General features: G+C 46.4%; 1 protein-coding gene across 1 annotated transcript in view; it reads right to left on the bottom strand.

Annotated features, from left to right (window-relative positions):
• Window positions 1–23,704, bottom strand: part of LOC8050556 (pancreatic triacylglycerol lipase) — a 35,247-nt gene extending 11,543 nt beyond the window's left edge. Inside the window, exons 1-9 of the mRNA XM_040505061.1 lie at window positions 23,605–23,704; window positions 23,409–23,554; window positions 22,526–22,637; window positions 20,269–20,555; window positions 19,489–19,635; window positions 15,820–15,928; window positions 8,933–9,079; window positions 4,442–4,658; window positions 905–1,065 (exon numbers count right to left, since the gene is read on the bottom strand). Coding sequence (XP_040360995.1) covers window positions 905–1,065; window positions 4,442–4,658; window positions 8,933–9,079; window positions 15,820–15,928; window positions 19,489–19,635; window positions 20,269–20,555; window positions 22,526–22,637; window positions 23,409–23,554; window positions 23,605–23,704 — 1,426 coding nt within the window. The remainder of the gene's footprint in view (window positions 1–904; window positions 1,066–4,441; window positions 4,659–8,932; window positions 9,080–15,819; window positions 15,929–19,488; window positions 19,636–20,268; window positions 20,556–22,525; window positions 22,638–23,408; window positions 23,555–23,604) is intronic.
• Window positions 23,705–24,168: the final 464 nt, after the last annotated feature.

Raw genomic sequence — 24,168 nt, 5'->3', positions numbered from 1 at the left:
TCTAAAGACTCTTGATATACAGGTTGTCACCAAAAAAAAAAAATACAGGGCTTTTTTACCGCAAAAATAAACTAGGCATCTCGAAAGGTAGCGCTAGAGGACGCAACCAGATGAAAAGTTTTAGTCCGATCCGATACTTTATTCAAAAGTTATAAGTGACTCTCTAAAAAGTTGAATTGGAAAATGTCGGCGGACGGAGTTTTCGAATACATGGGGCTCTATGGCACCAAAAACCGAAGACGGGCCAAAACTGGGCTTTATTTTCCAATTAAAATTTTCAGAAAATCACTTATAACTTTTCAATAAGGTGTCCGTCCGGGCTGAAACTTTGGCATCCGGTTGCGGCCTCTAGTGCTACATCTGTGTGGAAGATAAGCGTTAGGCACAGCGTAGTTTATTTTTGCGATAAAAAAAAAAAAAAAGAAACTGTAAATTTTTCTTTGTGACACCCTGCATTTGTTTGTTTTTTTAAAGCTCTCTACGTTTACACACATACGCTTCTTAATACTAGGCCCTCTTATCAAAGCGTTACCTCGGGCTACTGTGGCAACTGTATGGTGCCTGGCGAGCGTTGAGAAACATGCTTCGACGTCAAAGCGTAATCCTATGATACCTAGGGTAGCAGCGGCCGTTCGTACGGCAACGCTAAGCTACAACTACCTATACTATGTTGCCACGAAAATCCCGGCAAAGAGCAACGGTACACGCTCGTGGCACCATCAGCTCGAAATTGAAGTACAAAACGAGAGCGCGATAAACACGCCAGTCGAAGAGGATACTCTCCAGACAACATACTTCCAGTGACTTCTGGCCGAAACCTTCCTCTTGGAGAAAGAGAGAAAAAAAAAAAAAAGGAGCCCTGTCTTGTCTGCCGGGTGTACGCCCGGAAGGCGGATTCCCTTACGGCAATATGGCGGTTCCGGATTCGTCCTGAGGAAAAGCTTGACGGGTTCGGCGTTCCTCGGAAGTCTCCGCATTCGGTCCGCGAGGAAACCCATGACGGCGCATCGTCCTCTTCCGGACACGCAGCCGCCGCAGCGCCCGGCCACAAAGTCTTCCCACGTCCTGAAAGCGAAGTGAAGGGACCGGGTCACGCAAGACTGCCCTGCACTTCAGCAAGAACCCGGCTACCACTGCTCCCCTCCTATACCGATTCACACTTCTGAACCGAGAGGTTCTTGAGCCAATACCACCATAGAAGGCAATGCTTGAACAGGACGTCATTGGTAATGGATCCTCGACCGTTCCCACTAGCAGCAAACACGCCGCTTCACCTGTGCTGCAGCCGCGTTCGTCTTGGCGTAGCCCCGTGCCAGCTTCGCGCTCGTTGAGAGGCAGAGAGACGCACCTGCGGCGATGCTGACGCAAGCTAGGCGACGCTGTGCGTATTCCGGAGTAGTGACATTTAGGAGGGAAAGTCTCGTCTTTTAGAAGGTATTGCTCGAGCTACGTAAAAACAGCCGTCATCAACAAGACTCAAGCACGTGCAGGATGCGCGAAGGTATGTTTGCCCACATGGTGGGGCAAGCTTGCAATCGTTCGTGCTTATTTCAGGAGCAACGAGATCTATTCGCGGCGAGAAGTTACGCAAGAGAACTACGCACAGTGAGGGAAACGGAAACGCACCTAGCGAGCTTCTCACCGAGATTAAACTCCGTATCACTTTAAAGGAGCTGTGCAACAATTTTAACGTTGAAAGAACCGGCATCTTCTGCTTTTGATATTGTTCATCTTGTCACAAATAACAGAAAACACACCTCCTTTCATCCAAATGTTGTGATTCCGCCGCGTAATAGCGAGGCAGAACTTAGAATATTCCCCGACCTGCAACCGCGAGCGGCGGCCATGCGAAACACGCGGCATGACTTCAATGGGGGTCTTCTAGAAAGACAGCAAGTTGTGCGAAAACCTGCTCGATCAAAGGTAACTTTTCTATAATTCTTGTCGTTCCAACATAAATATAAATGCGTCAAAAACCTGGTATCATCGATAAAACTTTTATTATACGGAGTTTTAGTGGCGCCATCTATCCTAGGTCCACAAAACCGTCAGCTCTATCTGCTACCGCGAAACGTCGCCACAAGCCGGAGGGGGAGAAGGGCAGGGCCGGACGGGTATGGCCGGACGCGGATGAGACTTTCCTCCTTTCACCATATTGTTCGCGCTGCGCCCACCAGGTCTTGGTCACGCGGTCGCGAACGGATGATTTCTCGCTGCTCACTGATGGCTCTAGAGAGAGAGCTTCGCCGGAACCCCGCGCGACTCCCCATTGACGTCACAGCGCACGTGAAGGAGTTGAGAGGTGCCGAAAACCTCAATTTTTGTCCATTTTTAAAATAAAAACTTGGACATGCAGGCAAAACCGTTTTTTTTTATTATTTACTTCAGAAAGATCGAGACACCAACTTTAAGCAAAGCACTGAAACTGTTGCACAACTCCTTTAAGCTCAAGCGAGGCCGAAGGTACAAGCGGGAGCATGTGGCCTTCAGCGGTGCATGCAATCCACGAGCGCACGTGCTTATCAGGGCTGCTTCTGTTTGTCTCCGTCTTACGCACAAGGTCGCCGCCTTCCGCAGTGCTTTGGTTGCAAGTACGTGCGCGTTCACGCTTGAGTTAGCAAGGGCAGAAAGCTCGCGTTGAAGGCGAAGCCTCTAGTCTCCGCTTAAAGGGGCCCTGCAAAGCGGTTTTGGAATTTTCATATTTGCATCGTGTTCGCTCGAACTAGTGTGTAAAACTCTAGCACTACCTTAAGAAAAGAAAAGAAGAAAAGGCTGATGTGTTTTGAACATAATAGGTGAAAGAAGTTCCGAATTTTGAGCACATTTCTTATTGTTCATGGCGCCCATGGTCTGAATCAATAAAAAAACGAAACGACAAGAGCGTGAAACAACCGTGTGCCATATTTCAAATTGTTAAATTTCACATTCAGATGTAAAGGTGTGAACGTCCCACCGTTTTACGGGTGTTCCAAGCAAAGTGTGAGTGAGATTCAAGGGCTTGAAAGGATCAGAAGGGGTCACGTTCACCTCATTCAGCCAGTCTTACCTCTAAAATTCTATGCCGTCATAAGCTCAAGACCAATGTCGTCACTGAGCGCTCGTGTTTGACGCTAGTAGGCACGCCCTTCAAGCAGCATTTGGTTGTCTTCGTCCCTTTCCAGTGCCCCTTTAAGAGAGTGCTGACTATTGGCGACGTGAGTGATCGAAAGCGTCGCTGTGATCGGTCTTCCACGATAGGCCGAATGCCGACTATGACGTCAGCAAAGGATTTCCCATCGACGGAAATAAGAGGAATCGAAGAACTTCGATTTTGACGGTGCTGCCAGTGTGGGTTTGAAAGTGCTATAATTTCAAGCTTCCACCATGCTCTTTACAAACACCTTCAAACTTGTTGTTCACAAGGTAATGACGTCACGAAAGGTAACCATAAGAATGCGCCACACATAATAGGAGAACTATTAATAAGGCCGGTTCACACATACATTATAACAATAAACTTACAAAAAATAACAAAAAAAAAACAGCGATGATGCCGCACTTACTTTTACGTAATTTAGAACTGACGCAGTCCTGTATCAGCAAAGTCGGCGCTATCTTCAGCGCTGACTAATAGCGTTTATCTAGCGCTGTGCTGCATATCTGAACAGAGATTGGTGCTTAAAATCGCAGACAGATAACGCAGACTATATTATAGGTCTGACGGTGTAGGTAAAGACCGACATAAGAATGCGACTTACACCGACGACGAAACCGTATCTCATGACGCTGTGACCTGGCGTCTCGTCACCGGGTTACGCGGCACATGTGGCACGAACCACGTGACCACGTGACCGTTGCACAAGTTTTTTTTAGGTAAACCTACAGTGCCTGGGACCGCGTCTTCGACGGGTGGGGTTAGCGTCCTGTCCCACCCATGCATCGAAGGTGGTCCCGAAGTGGCAATGAATGACGTCACAAAAGCCGGAGCCGCATGCTGTTGGATATCGCGATCGTAGCGGATGGTCGCGGAAGTTCTGGCTAAAAAGCGGTTACAAGTGAACGCGAGTGTCGCTAGCTGGCGTCGTGGCGTCCCAACTCCTATCTGGCTGAAGCTTCCGTGAGATGTCAAGCTGAAGAGGGACCCGCAGCAGAAACAGGCGTCTACCACCGCTTTTGTGACACCGCCAGGATCGCGGTCGGCGACAGCGCGGCACTTTTGTGACGTCATCAGGCGGAAATCGTGGGAAAGGTTTTTCTGTACTTTGTTAAGACTCCAGTAGGAGGATCGTTAGAGACACCGAACCCGTACTCGTCATTGGGTCACGCGACTCATCGTGGCACCAATAACGTGATTGCGTGACCGTTGTACGTTTTCTTAGTACGACGATTCTGCTAGGTGTGACCAATCTGCTGCACAATGCTTGTTTTTCGTAAGCGAGAAAAGAGTCGGCCCACACTTCACCGGCACGCAATTCCGACCGGGAGGCAGAGTCTGGTGTTGATGGTGGCCGTGAAGAAGTCCACGGATCGCTGGTGGTCGCAGGCCGCCAGGCGTCGCACACTCTCGAGCATCCCTTCCAGGACCAGGCTCTCGAGGTGCTGTCGGCGGCAGCCGGGCTGCTTGTTGCCGTTGTTCGGGTAGAAGTCGACGTGACCCACCAGCTGGTCGATGCCGAAGCCTGGAAAGAACCGATCTGAAAAATAGGCATGCTGAGAGGTGCTTGGAAGTGTAGCTGAACTTCGTGGACTCTAAGATATTTGGGGCGCCGACTTTGCCACAAATCACTTGGGAGTCGAGATTGCTGCATTCTAATTAGGGATCGGATCCTGGCGAATGAAAACCTTAATTTTACATTCAAGTAAACATAACTTTATTTTAAGTGCTTTGTGGGAGAGTCAGCACACCAGATTTATTAGAGTGTGCTGCGTGTACAATTCGGTTCTTTAGCAAACACGTCCACAGTCACTGGCAGCTGATGACACGCAGGGTGTGTCCAGCCCCAAGCACCTTCTTATCGCGTTAGATCCAATCACGTTGCAGCATCAAGAACCATCTAAATAGGATACTTCAAAAATCATGAGTCATCCACTCTGTGTAAATGGATGAGCGAAGCTGCTTAGCACATGACACAGACGTGACACAGAATTTCGAGCAAAGGTACGAATTATAGTCGCTTCGAGGTTGCTCGGGGAGCCGGAGGAAATTAAACACGCGCGACGAGACCGCCACCCGGTGGAAAGTGGACACGCGCAGTGGGACCACCACCCCGGGCGAGCGGAAGGAAACTAGGCACGCAAGCGCTTGGAACGACGACAAAGAGAGGGCACGCGAGTTTTTGTTGACGCTCATGAAAAATCCATGGAACCTTAGCCATAAACAGCTTCGCTGTAAAATCGACAGGCGACATGACTCAGACATAAGTCGTGCACCGATCCGCTTCCGTCTGTTTTCTTTTTTTTTTTTTACGGGGGGGGGGGGGGGGGGGGTGGAGTTTTTTCGTCCAATTTCGCCCGACTACTTCATGTGGTCCTTGGGCATGCTCCTCACGTGGGTCCGGACAGTCACTCACAAGCTTTTTTGGCTGTCGGTCAATCCCTCAAGGCCTCCGCTGCTCTTCAGATCTCGAAATCGGGAAAGGAAAGAGCTGTGTTCGAAATATTACCCTGATAGATCCGAGGCACTCTGGCGAGTCGTGCCACCTGATTACACAGATAGAGCGAAGCTGGACGCTGGTAGGTTTTCGAAGGCAAATGTACAAATCTTTACCCTAGAGTAAGATCAAGTAAATTTTCGAACACGTCCAAGGATACGAGGGCCCGGCAGAACATATGAACAGCATTGGCAGGAGCCGTATGATGTCAAGTCTGACGAGCACCAAGGTCACCGAAAAGCGAAGGACGCGAGGAGGAAAATTGTGATGTTGCGTCGGTGGCGTCTAAAGAGACATCGGTTTGCCGGACTGCCAGACGCTTTAAATTCCACCATTTTTGCCGGAGTCGTGTCGTCTCACGATTTCTGAAGTGTCCTGTTTCGACAGGCCCTTAGCCGTTGAGAAAACCGAAGACCGAATCACGAAGAAAAAAGCTTGAGCGTTATCGGGCTGCTTTTCTTAAACCTATCGACGTGTTTGTATTCTGCTCAAAGCGCTTGCGCCAGTCGTGTAGGTTAGTGCCACTAAATAAGCAACGCTTCAGAGTAACGACACTTGCCCATTTTATGCTTAAGATCATTGTTGCCAGTTATCTTAAGCTTTATCTGAAATCACAAAAAAACGCTTTTCCGCTATCCACAAATGTTTAGACAGTTCGCGACAGAGCAAAACAATATTACATGTACTTTCTAACACCGAACCTAATGCTGAGGAAGTCGCACTTTTGAATCATGACGATCGGCAGTTACCGCTGCTCTGCACAAGCACCAAAATGGCGGGCCCACAGCCATGTTGGAGTATAGAGTACCGGTTAGGGCTTAGCTCATTTAGTGGCTCTAGTGTAGGTACATATGATTACATTATATAGGGTGTTTTTTTCTTCTAAGAAAGAAAACATTCTAAACAAGGAGGACACTGTAAATTAAGAATTTATTCTAGCAGAATAATTAACCTCATCGACCCCAATGGACGTCAGGCTTGGGTAAAAGAAACAGCTAGTTGCTTAAAAGGGCCATGAAACGCTTTTTCAAAGTCTTCCTTCTTAGCTTTATTCCTCAACTCAAAAGCGAAACGAGAAATTACTTGGTCGTTATCGGCTTGTGGTGCGCAAGCTTCCACCGTGCTTTTTAAGCACGCCATGGAAGTTGTCATTTGCAAGTGATGATACGCTCCTTTAGGGCACTCACTGGCCACGAACGCGAATCCAGATATTTGTTGACAAGCGCATACGTTCGAGTGACGGCTGACGTGCTTCGGGGCTTTGGGTACCGCGTATGTATCACAGTAAAAAGGGGGATAGCCTTCGAAGGAAAGTAGGTAGAAAATAGTGCGCTATATTTTCAAAATTTTGTAACCAAAAGCAGGCTTTCGACTTTCTACTATCTTTCTTTAGGCCCACTAAGCGATATGCGTTTAGTAAAATCGCCATCTAAAATAATTTATTTCAGCCCAAAGCTTATTTCAAGGCCCACTACACTTTGCTAACTAATCTTTGAACTATTCGTTTTAGCTGGCATATTTATGTAGGCTCGATAAGTTTAGAGATTTTGGGAAAATAAAATAGTTTTCGACTTACAGTAATGTCTTGTTAATACGGAAGCCTTACTACGCGTAGCAACTAAAAGTTAATTCCGAGACGGAAGGAAGCAAAAACGACGCACACACACGCACATAGTCTAACTTCCTGTAGTCTCGGCGTTGAATTAAGTCTAGTATTCCCCGCCAGCTTGTTTGCGCCCTGGCGTTCCGTTCGTATATAGACAACATTTTTGAAGACAAACTGGGTTAATGCAAGCCTTTCTTCGTTATTCTAAACAACTTACGTCATGGACGCTTTTTGGGGGGAACGGAAGTGTTGTATTAACGAGGCATCACTCTAACACGTGACGAGTATCAGTAGCTGCGGCAGTGCGAAAGCCACACAAGGACGGTAAGAAGCTCCAAACACCAAACCACTGCCACCGAGGCGGAACCAACTTTTCTGGAAGAAAATCAGTTGACAAGAATTCAAGAAATCCTGGCACCTTTCATGGCAAGTACGCTCGGTGGTAATGGTTGCACTATCAGTGGTGGAACGTTGAATGCATATTGCCTGCGGTGGAAAAGTGTTTCGTCTTGGTTTTTATGGTAAATATATTGCCCGCGCAAAAGTTAGCGCAAAAAGTACGTCGCTCAAAAACGGTATGTCTCCGTTGCCCGTGGAGGCATTGCCGCTGGGGCGCTTCGTACCTGCTTGCGCGCGGGCAACAAAGAACCGGTTTCGACCATTGCTCTTCCGTGGAACTTGTCAAATGATAGATCTAAGAACGTTGGGCTGAACAACCTGTGACACACTGGTCCGACTTGGTGTACACCCGCCCGTTTGGCTCAAACCCAATAGTCGTAAACATGACTCTCGTCGTCATTGTCCGAGCTGGTACTATCTTTGTTGTCCGCTACGTAGGACAGCAGCACCGAAGGGGATCGGTGGCCGAATGGGCTAGCGCACACCAGCTCGGAGAACGTGGAGCGAAAGTTCACGCTGCGGAACCAACAGATTCTGGCCTCAATCCCCACCCCTGCCCGTTTCGATTTGGATGAATATCGTACCGGCGTGGCAGTCGTGTATCACTACTGCGTGATACATGTTAAAGGGCTAGCAGTTGCACTGCACTGACTAAATGTCTCACCCACAGTGAATAACAAAGTTGTCATGTTCTGGTAGACTAACCTGCCGCTGTATAAAGAACTAACAGCTAACGACTTATTACTTTTACAGCAACACTAACTCTGCCCACTTACATTAAACAACTGCGTTTCGACGTTCGAACGTCGAAACGCAGTTGGCACAATTCCTTCGTATAAAGCGTTAAAACGACTAGCACAGCTGGTTCGGTGAAGTATACAAACAAATACAAGAGAAAGAAGCCGATATGGCTTCTTTCTCTTTCAAACACAACTCCGGAAGCGACTGGAATCACGTGACCGGTCCTCTCGCGTCTTCTCCCACCGCTCCCACTTTGAAGTCGGAGTTCCCTCCTCACGGCGCTACGATCGTCGACGGACGGCGCAAATTGACGATTTGACCACGCTCTGAAAGAACCAGTGCGAATACCTTTAGAGCTCCCAACTCGACCATGCGTTCATCGGCTCTTCAGAGCGGCCTAGAACACTGTAATGTAATGAGCCAAATGTAGTATTAGCCGGTGCCACTGACAAAAGATGGTGTTGACTAAACACACCACGGTCTGAGACGCGTTTCTGGCACAACGCAGACACCGCGGAAAGCGCGATGAAGTGAGATTGTGACAATAGGGGCGTGCCTTTCTCATTGAAGATGCCGAGGTTGGTGAACAGGTGGAACGGAAGGCTCGCGTCGGAGTGGATGACATCCACGAAGGCAGCGTCGCTGGGATCCAGGCGAACTTGTGGTGGCATGTGGAAGAAGTAGGGTCCGGCCGGGTCCAGCCCTGGGCAGCACGGACATCAAATGTCGTCCCTTTGCGTCGACTCGAACATGCCCATTTTGTGTGTCTTATCTTACCTGGCACGTGACCACGACGTCAAGGCGGTGGAGTTCTGTTACTCGGTGGGAAAAAGAGAGCAAATAGGTCGTTTCTTTTTTTCCTTTTTCCTCCTGTGGATATTCAGATCTTGATCTCATCAACAGATATCCATGAAGTTTTCTGTGTATCGTACCAGGGGCACTTTCATTATCGTACGTTGTTTCCAAAAAGGAAATAACCAGTATAGTGATACTATATTGTGTTGCCTTTCATAAATCTGAAGAGTTTACTTTCCCGCACAGAACTTTGTAAGGCCAGTCACTGCAATCTAGAAAGGAAGCTCGGCACCATGGCTGAAAGTATGTTCAGACCTAAACAGACAGTCCGTGATGTGGCACTGAGCACGGTGACAAGCCATGCGCAGTGTCGCAACGCAGATGTTTGTTTTTCTATTTACTCTTAAGTTCGAAGCATTGCACAGAGAGTGGGTAAAAAGGTATGACAACATAAGACACCAAAAATAGGCAGGGTTACAATGCATGATTATAAATGGCAGATTTGAACAGGTTGGTTTCTGTGATGGAAGCGATGGAGGCGGGGAGGTGGTTCCAGTCGCTGCATGTGGTGAGAATGACGGAACAAAAATGCAAGCTGGTTCGACTGTTGGGCACGCCAACCTTGAAATGGTGGTCGCTGTGGAAAGAGATGCATGAAGGAGGCTGGAAAAGTAAGATGCTGAAAAGCAGGTTAAAATAATATATTTCGAGTCAAAATGGAAAGATTTTACGGCGTAAAGCGAGATCGGGCAAGTTTAAATTCAAGTTCATTGCTGTGGCGCTTGCAGTGCGGAAGTTTTTTTTTTTATAAAAGATGAAACGCGCAGAACGATTTTGGATAGCTTCTACGTTAAGAATCTGCCAGTTTAAATGCGGGTCCCAAATTAATGACGCGTCTTTAAATCTTAGTCTAACTTAAGTTTTATAAAGCAAAAGTCTCAAACAAGAGGGGGCAAATGAAACGTTTCGCCGTAAGTACCCGAGAGTGCGATTTGCGTTGCTTGTTGCGTAGTCAACATGAGTTTCCCAAGAAAGCTTATCAGTTATGTTAACGCCGAGATGAACTGAAGTTGAACAAACTTCAGTTAAAAGAGCGTTGCTAAGTGAGTAAAACGTTGGCGTAGCGTCAGAGGCATGACATGAAATTTTATGAATTTGCATTTAGTAGTGTTAAGTTTCATGAGCCACGTATCACACTAACCGCCGAATTCAGAAACCTCACTCAAACTACACTCAAACTGAAGGGCCCCTCCACTTTCTCGAGGAAGGCGCGAGGGCCGGCGCTGGCCAATCGCGAGGACGGATCCGCCGTCGCGATTGGCCAGCGCCGGCCCTCGCGCCTTCCTCGAGGAAGTGGAGGGGCCTTTTAAGTTTGAGTGTAGTTTGAGTGAGGTTTCTGAATTCGGCGGTAAGAATTAATGTTATCTCGGTAAGGTTGAAGAAGGACATGATCAGAAGGACTCGTAATATGTTTTGATAAATGACATAATCATCTGCAAATAATTTTATTGATGTGGAAGTGCTAATAGGTAAGTCGTTAATGTAGATAACAAACAATAGAGGTCTTAACAGTGATCCCTGTGAGAAGCCAGACATTACATGGCACGGAAGGGAGGTAGGCTAATTAGCGCATTTACAAGTTGTGTGCGGTTAGGGAGGAAAGATTCGAGTCATTTGATATCGGTAGGATCTAGATTAAGTTGACTTAGTTTGTACAAAAGCAAGTTATGGCAGAGAGTTTTAAAAGCTTTAGAAAAGTCCATGAAAATGACAGTTGACGAACTATCTATATCAGAGAATAAGTCATTAGTAAAGGATGAAAGGTGAGTATCTCATGAGTAATTTTTTCTGAAGCCTTCTTTATGAACAAAACAAAAACTATGTAGTTCGAGAAACTCTACGATATGACTGTTAATTACATGTTCGAGGAATTTTGCAAGTATACTGGTTGGAAAAATGGGACGATAATTCTTTAAACAATGCGTGCTACCATTCTTCTGCAGGAGAACCACCTTCCCCATCCTCCAGTTGCCCGGAAGCAAAGATGATTCTAATGGCTGAGAAAAAATCTTTGACAGTAATATCAAAAAATAAACTTAAGTGTTTTTCCTTGTTTTTTTTTTTTTTAGAAATTTGGTATTAATACCATGATCACCGGGGCACGAGGAAAGCTTCAAGTTTCGAATAAGTTTACATATTCCATACCTGTCAATAACTAAAAATCCATTGGAAAAGAATCACAGGTAGATATATGAGGAAACACAGGCGATGCAACGTCAACAAAATATGAAGCAAAGGCAGAATTCAAAGCAGTACAACAACTTTCTCTCGGAACGACAAGTTCACTGTCAGTAGTCAATTCGATCTGCTTTTTCTCGTCACCGTTCACCACATGCCAAAGTTTGCGTGGGTTGGTTTCGAGCAACGATGAAAGTGTTTCCTGAAAGAAAGTATCCTTGGCAAGATACAGCGCACGTGCGCAGTAATTTTTGGCGCGATGTAATGCAACCCATCTTTCCGGATTCCTTGACAGCTTGGCTTTCTTAAAAAAACGCTTTTTTTCAACACTAATCTTCTTAACGATGGCGTAAACCAAGTTGATTGCGTATTTTTAATCTTGCGAAAAGGTATTTGCTGATTAGTTATCTTATTTACTTTGTAACTTACTAGAAACCACTTTTCGTCTGTAGTTCTCTCGGTAACCCTCAGAAAGAACTCGTGCGAAAAGGCCTCGAGCTCCGCATTGATTGAAGTATTATCGGCTCTGTTATAGTCCCTTATTAACTTTATGGTTTTAGATATGCTAGGCAAAGTGCTGGGGACGCAAAAATTTATATCAGCATAGGCCCGGTAAGAGCGAACGTGACTGAACGAGATCCGGATGTGTGGTCAGTACTAGGTCGTTAAACCAGGAGACCATTCCGACCTTACGAATTACCGCCACATGTCCCTTACCAGCGTGCCATGCAAACTCAAGGAGGATGTTTTGTATATTCTTATAATTTCCCACCTGAACAATCGTAACTTTTTTTTTTTAATCAACGTGGTTTTTAAAAAGGTCATTCGTGCACTAGCTGCAGCTTTTCGAATTTGTTACCGATCTTCACGTCAATACTCATCATACGACTCAGACCGATATCATCTTTATTGATTCCGCTAAAGCATTCAATTATGTTTCTTATCATCGCCTTCTTTCAAAATGTCCATGTCTGCAAACCGACCCTTTCGTCTTCAACTGCGTTTTTGAGCGCAGCTCTTAGGGGCCCGTTCCCGGCTTGAGCGGCGTCGGCGTCGCCGTCGGCGTCGGCGTAACCAAGGTCATCCCAAGGTCACGTGACCCCCAAGGTCACGTGACCCCCAGAGATCACGTGCCCCCTCCCCCAGGGTCACGTGACACCCAAAGTCACGTGACCCCCGAGGTCACGTGACCCCCCTCGAGGTCACGTGACCACTTCCTCAGGGTCACGTGCCCCCGAGGTCACGTGACCCCCCGCCGAGGTCGCGTGACCTCCCCGATGACGTCATCGTCACTGATGACGTCACCGGCATCCGCATCGTCATCGTCATCATCACTGATGACGTCATCAGTGACGTCACTGATGACGTCACCGGCATCCGCATCGTCATCGCCTACATCACTGATGACGTCATCGGTGACGTCACTGATGACGTCACCGGCATCCGTATCGTCACCGTCATCATCACGGATGCACTGATGACGTCACTGACATCCGCATCGTCATCGTCATCATCGATGATGACGTCATCAGTGACGTCACTGATGACGTCATCGGAATCCGCATCGTCATCGTCACTGATGACGTCATCAGTGACGTCACTGACGGCATCATTGGCATCGTCACGTGACCCCCCAATGTCACGTGACCCCCCCCAGGTCACCTGACCCCCCAGTACCCTTCCCTCCTCCTCCTCAAGAGCTGCGCTCTAATTCGGTGTTACAGGGAGTTGTAAACGGCTTTCACTTTTTTTTTCTCTCGTGAAAAAAAAAACAGTAAAAATTAATCAATCATCTTTGCGGCCGTCCGCTTTTACATCCGGTGTCCCCCAGGGTAGTGTCCTGGGACCTCTGTTATTCTTCATATGCATAAATTACCTTCCTTCTTCCATAAACTCCCCAATGAAGCTTTTCGCCGACGATTGAGTTATTTAGCGAAAACCTATTACAAATAAGGACTCAATTATACTTCAGGACGACTAATACAATATCTTCATGGTGCTCTATGCGGCAGATGAACATCAACACAAGCAAATGCAAACAAATGTGCATCACTAAGTCTTCTGCAAGAACATAATCACAATGTTCATTATTCTCGCAATACCTGGAACATCTACCATCGTACAAGTAGTTGAAATACATTTTACACACATTCTATCATGGAACGAGCATACCGAACACATTACAAGCTATTCCTTGCCAACGCTTGGCTTCTTACGGCAAACATTATATATTGCCCAACGTGAAACAAAACTACTCGCTTACAAGAGAATAGTTCTTGCCAAAGTAGAGTATGCGTGCTCCATTTGAACCCCCCCCCCCCCTTCCCCCCAAAAAAAAAATAAAAAAAAATTTACCTTTTACAGAGACTGGAATCTTTACAAAATAAAGCAGCAAGTTTTATACGCAAGAACTACTCAGCGGAAACTAGTGTCTCGGTCTAAGTAACTAGCAATAAACTCTCTCCTCTAGAAAAAAGATGTAAAATGTCTCGTTTTTTTTTTTTCATAGCATCCATTGCAGCGATACAACTTTTAAATCAGTTTACTGCCGCCCTGCCAGTTTTACATCGCCAAGATGAGATCACTGTTGCAAAATAGAACCATTTTCGGGTCGCACAAACACTTTCCTTTTCTTTCCCTCAGTGTTTTGCACCAGAGACTGAAATGTATTACCTCATCTTATAGTTACTGATAGAAATCATATTTCATTTAGAGGCCAGTGTTCAAAATGGAATAATGATTGACCTTTATTTTGTTTTTGTAGAAGAGCTTTTGTGCTCTGTTCGTACTTTACTTCTGCTTCATTTCGCTTTGATTGACGACATTTGGTGTATCTGCAATCACATTTCCCTTTTTTGTGTTTTGAAATTTTTGTTCTTTAATCTCCTGCAACTTGTTTTAAACCTCCTCACGTGTAATGCGTCCTTCGGACGCATTACAATGAAGTAAAATTGAATTAAATGAAAGCGCATTTGCGGTAAACAGCGTGGTGTGGGTCGACAATTTCTCAAGCTTATTCAGGTTAGAATCAGAGCATGTATTAAGAAAGGCAATACATTCTGAAGAATTACTCCCACTCATAGAAATAAGTTTGTTCAAAGACATGCTGGGAATATTAAAATCACCAAAGACTAAGATAGACCTTACACGTATTTTATTCAAAACATTATATAAACCCGAGCAAAAATCAGCAGGAGAATTAGGCGGCTAACAATTACAGAAGATTACATCCTTGCTATTTATACGGATGCACATACAAACCAATTTAAGCGGAAAGGCAAGCGAAACATTGAAAGAAACGAACTCGACAGGAACCGGGATCGAAACACCACCACCGTATCTCGTACCACGATCGCATCTATAGCAGATAAACTCAAACGGTTGCTTGAGGTCTAAAAATAGATTCAGCCTGGTAATTCGCCGAGATTTCTCCCTAGGTTGAAGCGACTGGCTCTCTCGCGAGAGCTTTGCGAATAAGTATAACGCTCCAGATTTCTTAGAGTGTAAAGGACGAAATGGAAGAACTCACAAAAATATATTTGAATTGGAGGGTACTTTCTGGGACATTGACGTGATAAGACTTACCATCCAAAGGCAGGGCCTATACCTCCAGTTCAATTAAGCAGCCTTTAATATGACAACTAATGGACATGATTTCTTTTTTCCTGTGATTGACGTGTAGTTCCAGCACTTTCTACGGCGTTCTGGATCCGCCCGCCCTGTTGTGTTATCAGCCCTTTTTTCGGCGTTCTTAATAAAACATGGGGAGGGGGGGGGGTGGAAGGATGGATGGATGGATGTTAATTGCTGTACCTTTGTTAACGGGCGGTAGCTTACGCCACGTAGCCTAAGTCTAAAAGGATAAACATATCATTCCATCGCTCTTCTAAGCCTATTTTGTCCCCCTAACTATCACCAGAGTGTGTGTGATATCAGCAGAAAGACGTTTGGGGGATTGAACAAACAAACTAAAAACGTCCCCCCCCCCCCCCCCCCCCCCCCCCCTTAGCGTTTGATTTGAAATTTGGCAAGCCGAGACCCACTCCTCGCTGTGTCGGAAAGCAGCTTCCTTCTTCGGCATGGGCATTCTCCAGTGAACCGCACTATTCTAATTTATACACGGACAGGCGGCCTTGACGTGCATGCCGCTGCGGCAGCGCTGCTATTGTCTGAGCGCATGCTGCGATAATCCACTCGACGCGAGTCTGGTTCCTGCGCAGTGCCCAAAAAATCGTGTGGGTTTTTTTTTCGTAACGCACGGCTATGAAAACGCGACATCCGGTACCTCCTGCACCCACCTGTCACTGCCGTCTTGGCATGTCTGTCTGTGTGGGTGTGTGTGTGTTTGCGTGGCCGTCGCGGCGTGTCTTCCTTCCTGTCCCACTAGCCTTCAAAAACGACGCGGGTCACCTGTGATGCGCCCAAGCTTGTCGAGCCGTTCCCCTGCGTAGCCGGCAATCTGAGCACCGAGACTGTGACCGACGACGTGGAAGCTCTCGGGCCGCACACCTGTCGAGTTCTGAAAAAAATAAAAAGAATAAAAGAAAGACGATTTTTCTAGCAACAAACTCAAACTTAACAAAGACCGTGAGAAAAAGAAAAACTGCACTTTCAGAGACTACTTAGAAACGTTCAGACTGTCCCGCAAAAGAAAAAAAAACAAAGAAACTTGCAAATATTTTTTGGCCACGAAATTAAATTATACACATCGCCGAACACTCGTTCTCCTCCCATATGTAGTGTTAGAGGTCTGAACCAGGTGCTAAGGTTCTAGAACTAACTGTTAACTCATTCAAATGTAACGAATGATTTTCTAAAATTTTCAACGGGAAAATGGGGCACGCGTTTTTGCCCTATTTCGGTAGCTGGCATCATTCAGGTCCCCATGTGTTCGAGAGTTCCGTCGGCCGCCATTTTCCCGTAAAATTTGTTTTAGAAAATCGCTGATAACTTTTTCATAAGACAACGGTAAGTTATGAAACTTTGCTGTCTCGTTCGGACCGCTAAGGCTACGTTCACGTAAAAACCAATCACGTAAAAACTTCGTCTTTTTTGTTGTGAACACTCTGCAGTTGCGGAGCAACACCTCTCAGGTTAACAAAGCCGGAGTGCTAAATTTTCGGCACGGGCTCTAAAAGGCCAACGCGGACGCAGATTGGGCACGACTGTTTGAGTCAACGTTCGGCTGGGATTCGTGATCCCTTTGATTGAGCGTGAGGGTGAGTCGACCGTTAAGGCGGCACTCATATCCGATGTTTGCACCACCTTTTTTGAGCGACGCCGAGACCGTCAACACACTGCCTTTGTTATTAGAAGGTGGTGTGCAGGGACAGAAGCCCACCCCTGCCATTAGCGACCAGATGTTTTAGCGGCGCCCTCCTACGGTTCCCCCTTGTGGCGTCATTACCTCGCAGAAAACAAATTCGATGGTGTTTGTAAATAGCATCGTGGAAGCTTGAAATCATTGCGCTCTCGAAGGAACACTGCCAACACCGTCAAAATTAAAGTTCTTTCATTCCTCTTATTTCCGCCGATGATAAATTCTTTTCCGACGTCATAGTCAGCGTTCGGCCAATCGTGGAAGGCCGACCACAGCGACGCTTTCGGTCGCGCACGTCGCCAATAACTTCCTATGCCCCTGCTTTCTAAGCTCGTGCAACGTGCGTCAGATGAGTTATGTTTTCTTTGTTTTTTTTTTGTGTGTGCGTCTTTCAGACTGCATGTTCTAGATAGATAAACGTACACCCGATTTGAAGTACAGGAAATAAGATTCTGATCGTGCCTGGCAACTAACAAACAGAGCCTTGCACCACCACGTTCACTGTTGAGTACGACAGGGCGAAGAGAGAGAGGTACGTGCTCGCTGGACCACATAACCGTTGGTCTTGCACCACGTGAGCAAGCTCTCTGCACGTACTCACGCACAGAAAGCGGGTCATATGGTAAAAAACGGGAGATTGATTGGTCCGCAGGAAGTACCTTCCACTGCCGCGCGAGCTTAAAGGCCCGTTCACACATTTGCGTTCGGAGCGACCACTATGCTTACGAACGAATGCAACCGCTGCGACTTCAACGACAACCGTGCGCGACGTGTACACACACATGCAACCGCATGCAACCATACGAAGCAACAGCCAATGAGAAACGAGCTTCAGCTCTTGCTCGTAGCCAATAGGAGGCGACCCAGCTATACGCTTACAAACATGGCGGACGGTTTCGTGCCCGACGCGGGGTAGCGGGTCCTCACCGGAGCAGCCCGAGGGTTCGGCTACGGCCTACAATAGCTGTGTAAAGGCTGGTTCAGACATCTAAAACGAACCCGTTATCCGCGACTGCGCCCGTTGTGACCAGAGCGACCGCAACGATCGCTCTGCGCCGCGCGTACACTCCTGCTCTGCAACAAGCGCAGCGGGTCGGCAGCACGGCGACCGTCTCTCCGTTGCCGTCAGCTGTTTCAGCGGTGCCTCCAAAAAGAAGGGGACGCGCTGCCACTCACTTGCGTAACAGAAAATAGACAGACCGCCTTCTATGACCTCAAGCTTTATTACTCTTTATTTCAGGATACGCTTGCAGGGTAGTGCATTAAAAAAAGAAAAAGATGCAGTACGCCGTCTTGGACGATCAAGACTTTAATACACGACTTTGCCAACAGTACAAATCTCGCCACACGCCTTTTTTTACGATTATAAAAGACGATGTAATCTTAGCAACGATATAGCAACGTAGAAATATAATTTGACAGACGATGCGAGCGTTCAGGATTGCTAACACTAATCACCTTTTTCGGGCGATGAAAACGAGTAAAAAATTCGCATCCTTTGTACGGTACGCACCAGTAATACCTTGAACTTGAGCACACGCAAGGAATGCGCCAAAAAAGAAATCCGGGTGATGTTTGAGGACACAAATGCTAAGAAAGCACCACTGTAGTCGAAGTAAACAAACACGACGGCACGGGCGTTTCTGCTGTCTTGAGAGTGCCGCCACGAGATCGCCGCACAAGTAGGTGGATCTTCCCTTCTAGTACGTGCTGGGTTATCCTAACGACACACGACGAAAATTCACAGTCAAGGATAGCCCTTTTACGGGGAACGATGAGACTTCACCACACCGTCCTGCCGACGATCACCACCGACGCCATGTTTGCAAATAGAAGGAGCCTGGAACGACCGGCATGCAACGCGCGCGACCGAGCTCCTTGACCTGTGATTGGTCTGTCGCTCCCGTCGTTCCCGAACGTAACGAAAAAGTTCAGCCCGGCTCAACTCCTTGCGTTGCGAACGAACGCGAACGAAACGACCGTTTGGCGCTTCGTTGCTATGGTAACTTGTCGCTCCAACCGGTTGCATTCGTTCGTAAGCGTAGTGGTCGCTCCGAACGCAACTGTGTGAACGGGCCTTAATGGAGAGCGACTGATGCGACCGGAAGTTCGTACTTCCGTGGCCTTAGCCTTGCACGTTTGAAGGTGTCCGGTGCAACGCCGTCGCTCCGTATTTAAACGGGGCAAACATATTTCACGTGACATTAGCCGGGATTCTACTTGCCCTCAATGCAGCACATCTTAATAAGCATTCGACCTGGGTGTAATCAAGACTGCGAGTGTAACCATTAATCTGCCTCGACGTGCGCGACCAAATGCGTCGTTGTAGTCGGATTTCCTGGCTTTCTTTTCTTTTTCTTTTTCCTCAGTTTCAGAACGTGACGACTCCATAGCTCCCACCGTGTTTTTTAAACGCACCGTTGAACTTATCGTCGCAACTGACGATACGTAGTCAGGGTGACAACTCGTGACCTCACGACGAAGCGAATCCTGGCCGTGACGTCACGGATGGAAACCATTAAAGAACGCCACCGAAATACCTCCGCGCTAAACGTCCCTAACAATTCTCAAGCAATAGGAGCGTGAACATTCCCGAGGATCATCGCTATGCTTCCAGCAAAACTGCAATAATACACGCAAAAAAAAAACAAAAAAACGGTGTGGACAAGATACGAAGCGACAACCGTGAAGAATATAAGCCATGACTTACGTTTTCTTATGTTGTCGGTGATTATAGGAATGGTGAAGCTGGGACTCACGTGCAAGGCTTTGATGAGGTGCGCCAGTTCTGCTCCAACCACCCTGGTATTGGCGGTAGCCCTGGTGTAAGGGGGCCTGCTGCCGTGACTCCAGTCTACGACGATCACGTTGTAGTCGCTGTGCTTTAGGAACTCGTCCTTCATGATCTGGGAGTATCGTGAGTCGTATCAGTCATCGTCCTCTCTCGTCTGGGAATTCGAGAAACCTATTAATAGACAGTGACTTGACGGGATGAGAACCTGTGATGGGGATTGTGTATTTGATATCGTCCTGCCTGTTACAGTTAATACCTAGAAGAAGAAAAAAAAAGTCCATACTAAAATACTAAAATCGCATGAACGCGGTCCTGTAAAGAGAGATGATGAACGCGGCGACATTTCGTTTCTGCCACCTCCCCCCCCCCCCCCCCCCCTTTTTTTTTTTAAAGAAAGAAAGTAGACATTTGCGATGGTTCCTCCAAGTAATGGGCAAAATACATGAATGCATGGAAGTTCGAAAGGGGACTACGCACTAGGGTTCCACAAGGTGACATAACCTGAGACTGGGAAAAAAGAGATGTATCTTTTTTTTATAAGTTTTTTTTTTTTATCTTTCCCTGTCTGAGGTCACATTATCTTTTTACCAGATCGCCTGCGCGCTCACCCTTCTTTCAGTTACCCCATAAGGTGTCGCTGCCATCGCTCTGCCTGTACTGTGACCTCATACAATTTTTTTATTCGCATCATAGATTGCCGATGAGCACATAAACTTACGTAAATGCGTTAAAAAAACAAACTCACTCCAATCCACTTGCCGATATCCAGCGAATCCATGAAGCCGTGGACGATGACCTTGCTCTTTGACGCAGCGTCAAAGAAGGACTCGTTCAGGTTCGAGTCGTCAGCAATCAGGAGCTCCGGTTCGTTCGGATTCCGCTTGGTGTACAACAGGAACTTGGTGGCGATCTGCTTCCGGTCGTCGGGAAGCACGTTGATTGGTCGGTGGATCACGTGATAGAAGATGTCGTCGTAGGCGAAGCACCCCAGGGACTTCATGCACTTGTTCGTGACCGTGGGAGAGCCACCAACTGTTGAGGGATGGCGCGGGCAAGATTGGGCCGGCATCAGAGCTACACTCCTAAACATTTGAAGTGGATACTTTCCGGCAAGGCACTTGGGAGGGCCAATCCCTGCAATCTACGAAGAGGGCTAAGCGAATAACTAGATAGAATGTGTATGCTAAAAAAAAAAATCCCGTCTGTATGGAGCAGCAGGCTGAGCATGGTGAACCCTTATGCACAGTGCCTCAGCGCAGATTGCTTTAAAGTATGAAATGCTTTTAACGCTACTCCTAATCAGTAAATTTCACTCGTCCGTTCGTCTATCAGTACGTGCATTTCCTGCTAAATTTAGATGGGAAATTGATGTAAGGAGACATAAACACGAATGCAGTTTCTCAGCTTAATTTGGTGGGAAAATTGATGTCACGTGACCTGATGTCGCGGGATCATACACATGAATTTCGTTTCCCCACTAAATTTAGCGAAAAATTGACGTCAGTTTCCCCGCTACATTTGGCGGGAAACCGGCGTTACTGGGAATTTGACGGCACGTGACTAAGCGTCAACTCAGTTTCCCCACTAAATTTAGCGGGAAAATTCGTGCCCGATGGCCAAAAGATCAATTCAGTTGTGCGGCTAAATTTAACTGGAAATTGACGTCACTTAACCTATACATCAATTCGTTTACCCGTTAAAATTAGCAGGAAAATTCACGTCCTGTGACATAGACATCAATCCAGTCTTCCCGGTACATTTAGCGCGGGAAATGGGCATCACGTGACCTGGCGTCACGAGACCGATACCTTCATTCAGCTTCCTCGCTAAATTTAGCGGGAAAATATACGTCATGTGACCGACACCAATCCCCTCCCCCATTCCCTATAATGCATTTCACTTTAAAGGTAAAGGTCGAAGCCAATATTTCTTTATGTCAAAGCATATCATTAACCTTGTGAAATGCCGAACTGTTCCCGTATATGGCAGCGACCGGCTCGGCCTTGCTAGAAGTGGACGCTTTAGATTTCTTTGAGTGCAGTATATTTATTAAGACCCTTTTTTTTTTTTGTCGTAGCGCAAACTTAGTTTGATGTTTGGTGCACAGTCTTGAATCTAAAGAGCCCGCGCTGAAAAACCAGAATCGTCTTTTTCTTTTAGAAAAAAAAAACTAAGAAAAAAAAAACTCTTGAATTCTTAATAAATAAATGAGTCTTTCATTACATATTTTATATGTAAAATCAATGGCATTGAAAGCATTGAATGTCGACAAAAATACATAATTTGATAAAACCAGGAAGTTAAGAAAGCAGCTCTTATTTTTCCGCTCACAGATATTAATGTTACACGCGCGTATAATACCCGAGCCACACGGGCAACTCGAATGCCATTTACAACGAATGACATTTGAGCGGACGGCCAATCAGCGCGCCACACTCCGGGCGTGGGGCATTCCACTCGCGACAAATTGCGAGCTGATCCGCCGATCACACAAATGTCATTCGTTGTAAATGGCATTCGAGTTGCACGTGTGGCACTGGTATAAGACACACCATTTTATTTTGTAACCAAGTTTCTCGACCGGCTGAGAAAAAATATATTCCGCTAAATTGAAAAGAAAGACAAGGCAATAAACATGTCACGGAAATAGCAGGTATTGCGATGAACCCAAGTACACCCATTCTTTTTAGGTCTGTCCAATGAGCGATGTGTTGAGGCACGAACGGTGACGTAACCCACTGTAATATTTTGTAATCTATCTGGCTATGTACGTCTGCTTGTACCGTTATCGTGGATAGAGATGTTTCTGGACATTAAACAAAATAAATAAATAAATGTTCACCGGTGCACCAGCAAACACAAACGATTTGGAACGCAGATCGTCACCATCGAACAACGAATCAGTAAATACTGATCATTTGTCGGCGAGGGATCGAGGCAAGGTCACGACGCGAAAATCTCTATGCCCCAAGGAAGAGTAATGTTTCCCGCTTGTGACTCACGCCTCCGTAGTAACAGTTGTCCTGCATGATCCGTGAAACCCGCGTGGATGGTCTGCACGAGCAGGAAAAGCACCGTTCCAATTCTTATCGCAGGTGCCACGACCGACCACATCTGAAAGCAAACCGAGGTTAGGAGGAATTAAGAACCCCTGGATAACTTACGAAGCGCCGCGTTTGGTTTCCTTCGCCACTCGCTCGCGGGTACAGAAAGACTTCCTTATAGATCTTGTACGGCCTATCGCCGATGGCGCGGTGATCACGACCATTTTATGCGCTCACTCCCGGCAACCAGTGCGTCCAATTTTTCTACAACATTATGACAAACTAGACTGCCGGCTACGCGTTGCACACACTGCCGCCCTTCCGTCCTTCTAATCTTCGCGTCTTGGGAAATCAATGCTCGCTTGAACAACTTAAAGTAGCTACGTATATTTTCGTCGCGAAGCGTCTGGGCAAAATCTATACTTGCGCGACGACAAGCACACAAACTTCGGTGCATCGAAACTCAATCTCTGAAAGAGCTTAAGTGCATCTTATGTCTTGAAGTTGGGACTTTGAAGACTGACATCGCTTAAAAAGTCAAGGTATGTTACTGCCCTTTGTGTTGCCTTCAGGGTGCTTCTAACATTTATTCTCTCCGTTATTTGGAAATGATAGAGAATTTCATTAAATGTGTGCTTCTTTATAATGTCTGCACGCTCTCATAACTGTAGCAAGGAGATTTTTAAGCGCTGCAGCGCTTGCTAGTTCCTTCTCTGAAAGGTGCGATCAGTCGCTTTGCCCGAGGCCAAAAGAGATCAATCAAAATTACATAAACGCGAAAAAAAAGCAGGCACACATTTCCAAGTGAAATTAGTCTGCGCATACTGGCCATAAAAAATACCTTTGGCTGTAGGATTTGCACGTTCTTTCTGTTTTTATAGGAGGATGTGCAATTGAGCACAAGTATGTTCATATGGTTACAAAAATAGGAAGTCAGGATGAAACAAAGCATAGATTTTATGACCGTGTGACAGGGCAGGGATCTCCCTGCATTCGATGGTGCTTGCGCTGCTCTAGCTATAGAAAAGTGGCCTCACGTTGCAGAAACATCGAAACCAGGGTGTTGTCGAGTGCCGCGTTATAGTAGACACAGATGTTCTGTCTTATTATGGTTACAAGAGTCGAGATCAAGGCCATTTCTGCACCCGACAAACTCAAATCATGCACAAAAAAAAAAAAAACAGATAAAAACATTCTACGGGGAACTTAATCGCGCTCAAGGTCCATCCTCAATGTTGCGCTTGACTGCGTTTGACAGCGCGCCGCTTTGAGATACGACAGCGAGTAAATGCAAGAACCGTTTTTTTTTTCTATAAAACCTGACAATGAATTAGAGCCAATCTTAAACAACTTACCGTGCTCACAATCACAAGCAGGAACTTATAGTAAGTTGGTGAAACTCAAACTTAAGAAAACGCTTCAACCAAATGAACATATCCGCTGTCAAAGTTCCCTAAATGCAAATGTATGAATGAATGGTTGATTAATTAAACTATCGATCGATCAATTGATCGATCGATCTAGTTATTGGTTGATTGATCGATGTTCTTTTTCAGTGAGAATGGGCAGTCCATGACTCTGATATACACACATGGTATCAT

Source organism: Ixodes scapularis, unplaced genomic scaffold, assembly GCF_016920785.2.
Source record: "Ixodes scapularis isolate PalLabHiFi unplaced genomic scaffold, ASM1692078v2 PGA_scaffold4__175_contigs__length_147842914, whole genome shotgun sequence".
Classification (NCBI taxonomy): domain Eukaryota; kingdom Metazoa; phylum Arthropoda; class Arachnida; order Ixodida; family Ixodidae; genus Ixodes; species Ixodes scapularis.
Note: the sequence above shows the minus strand (reverse complement) of the source record. Positions and strands in the feature narration are given on the sequence as shown.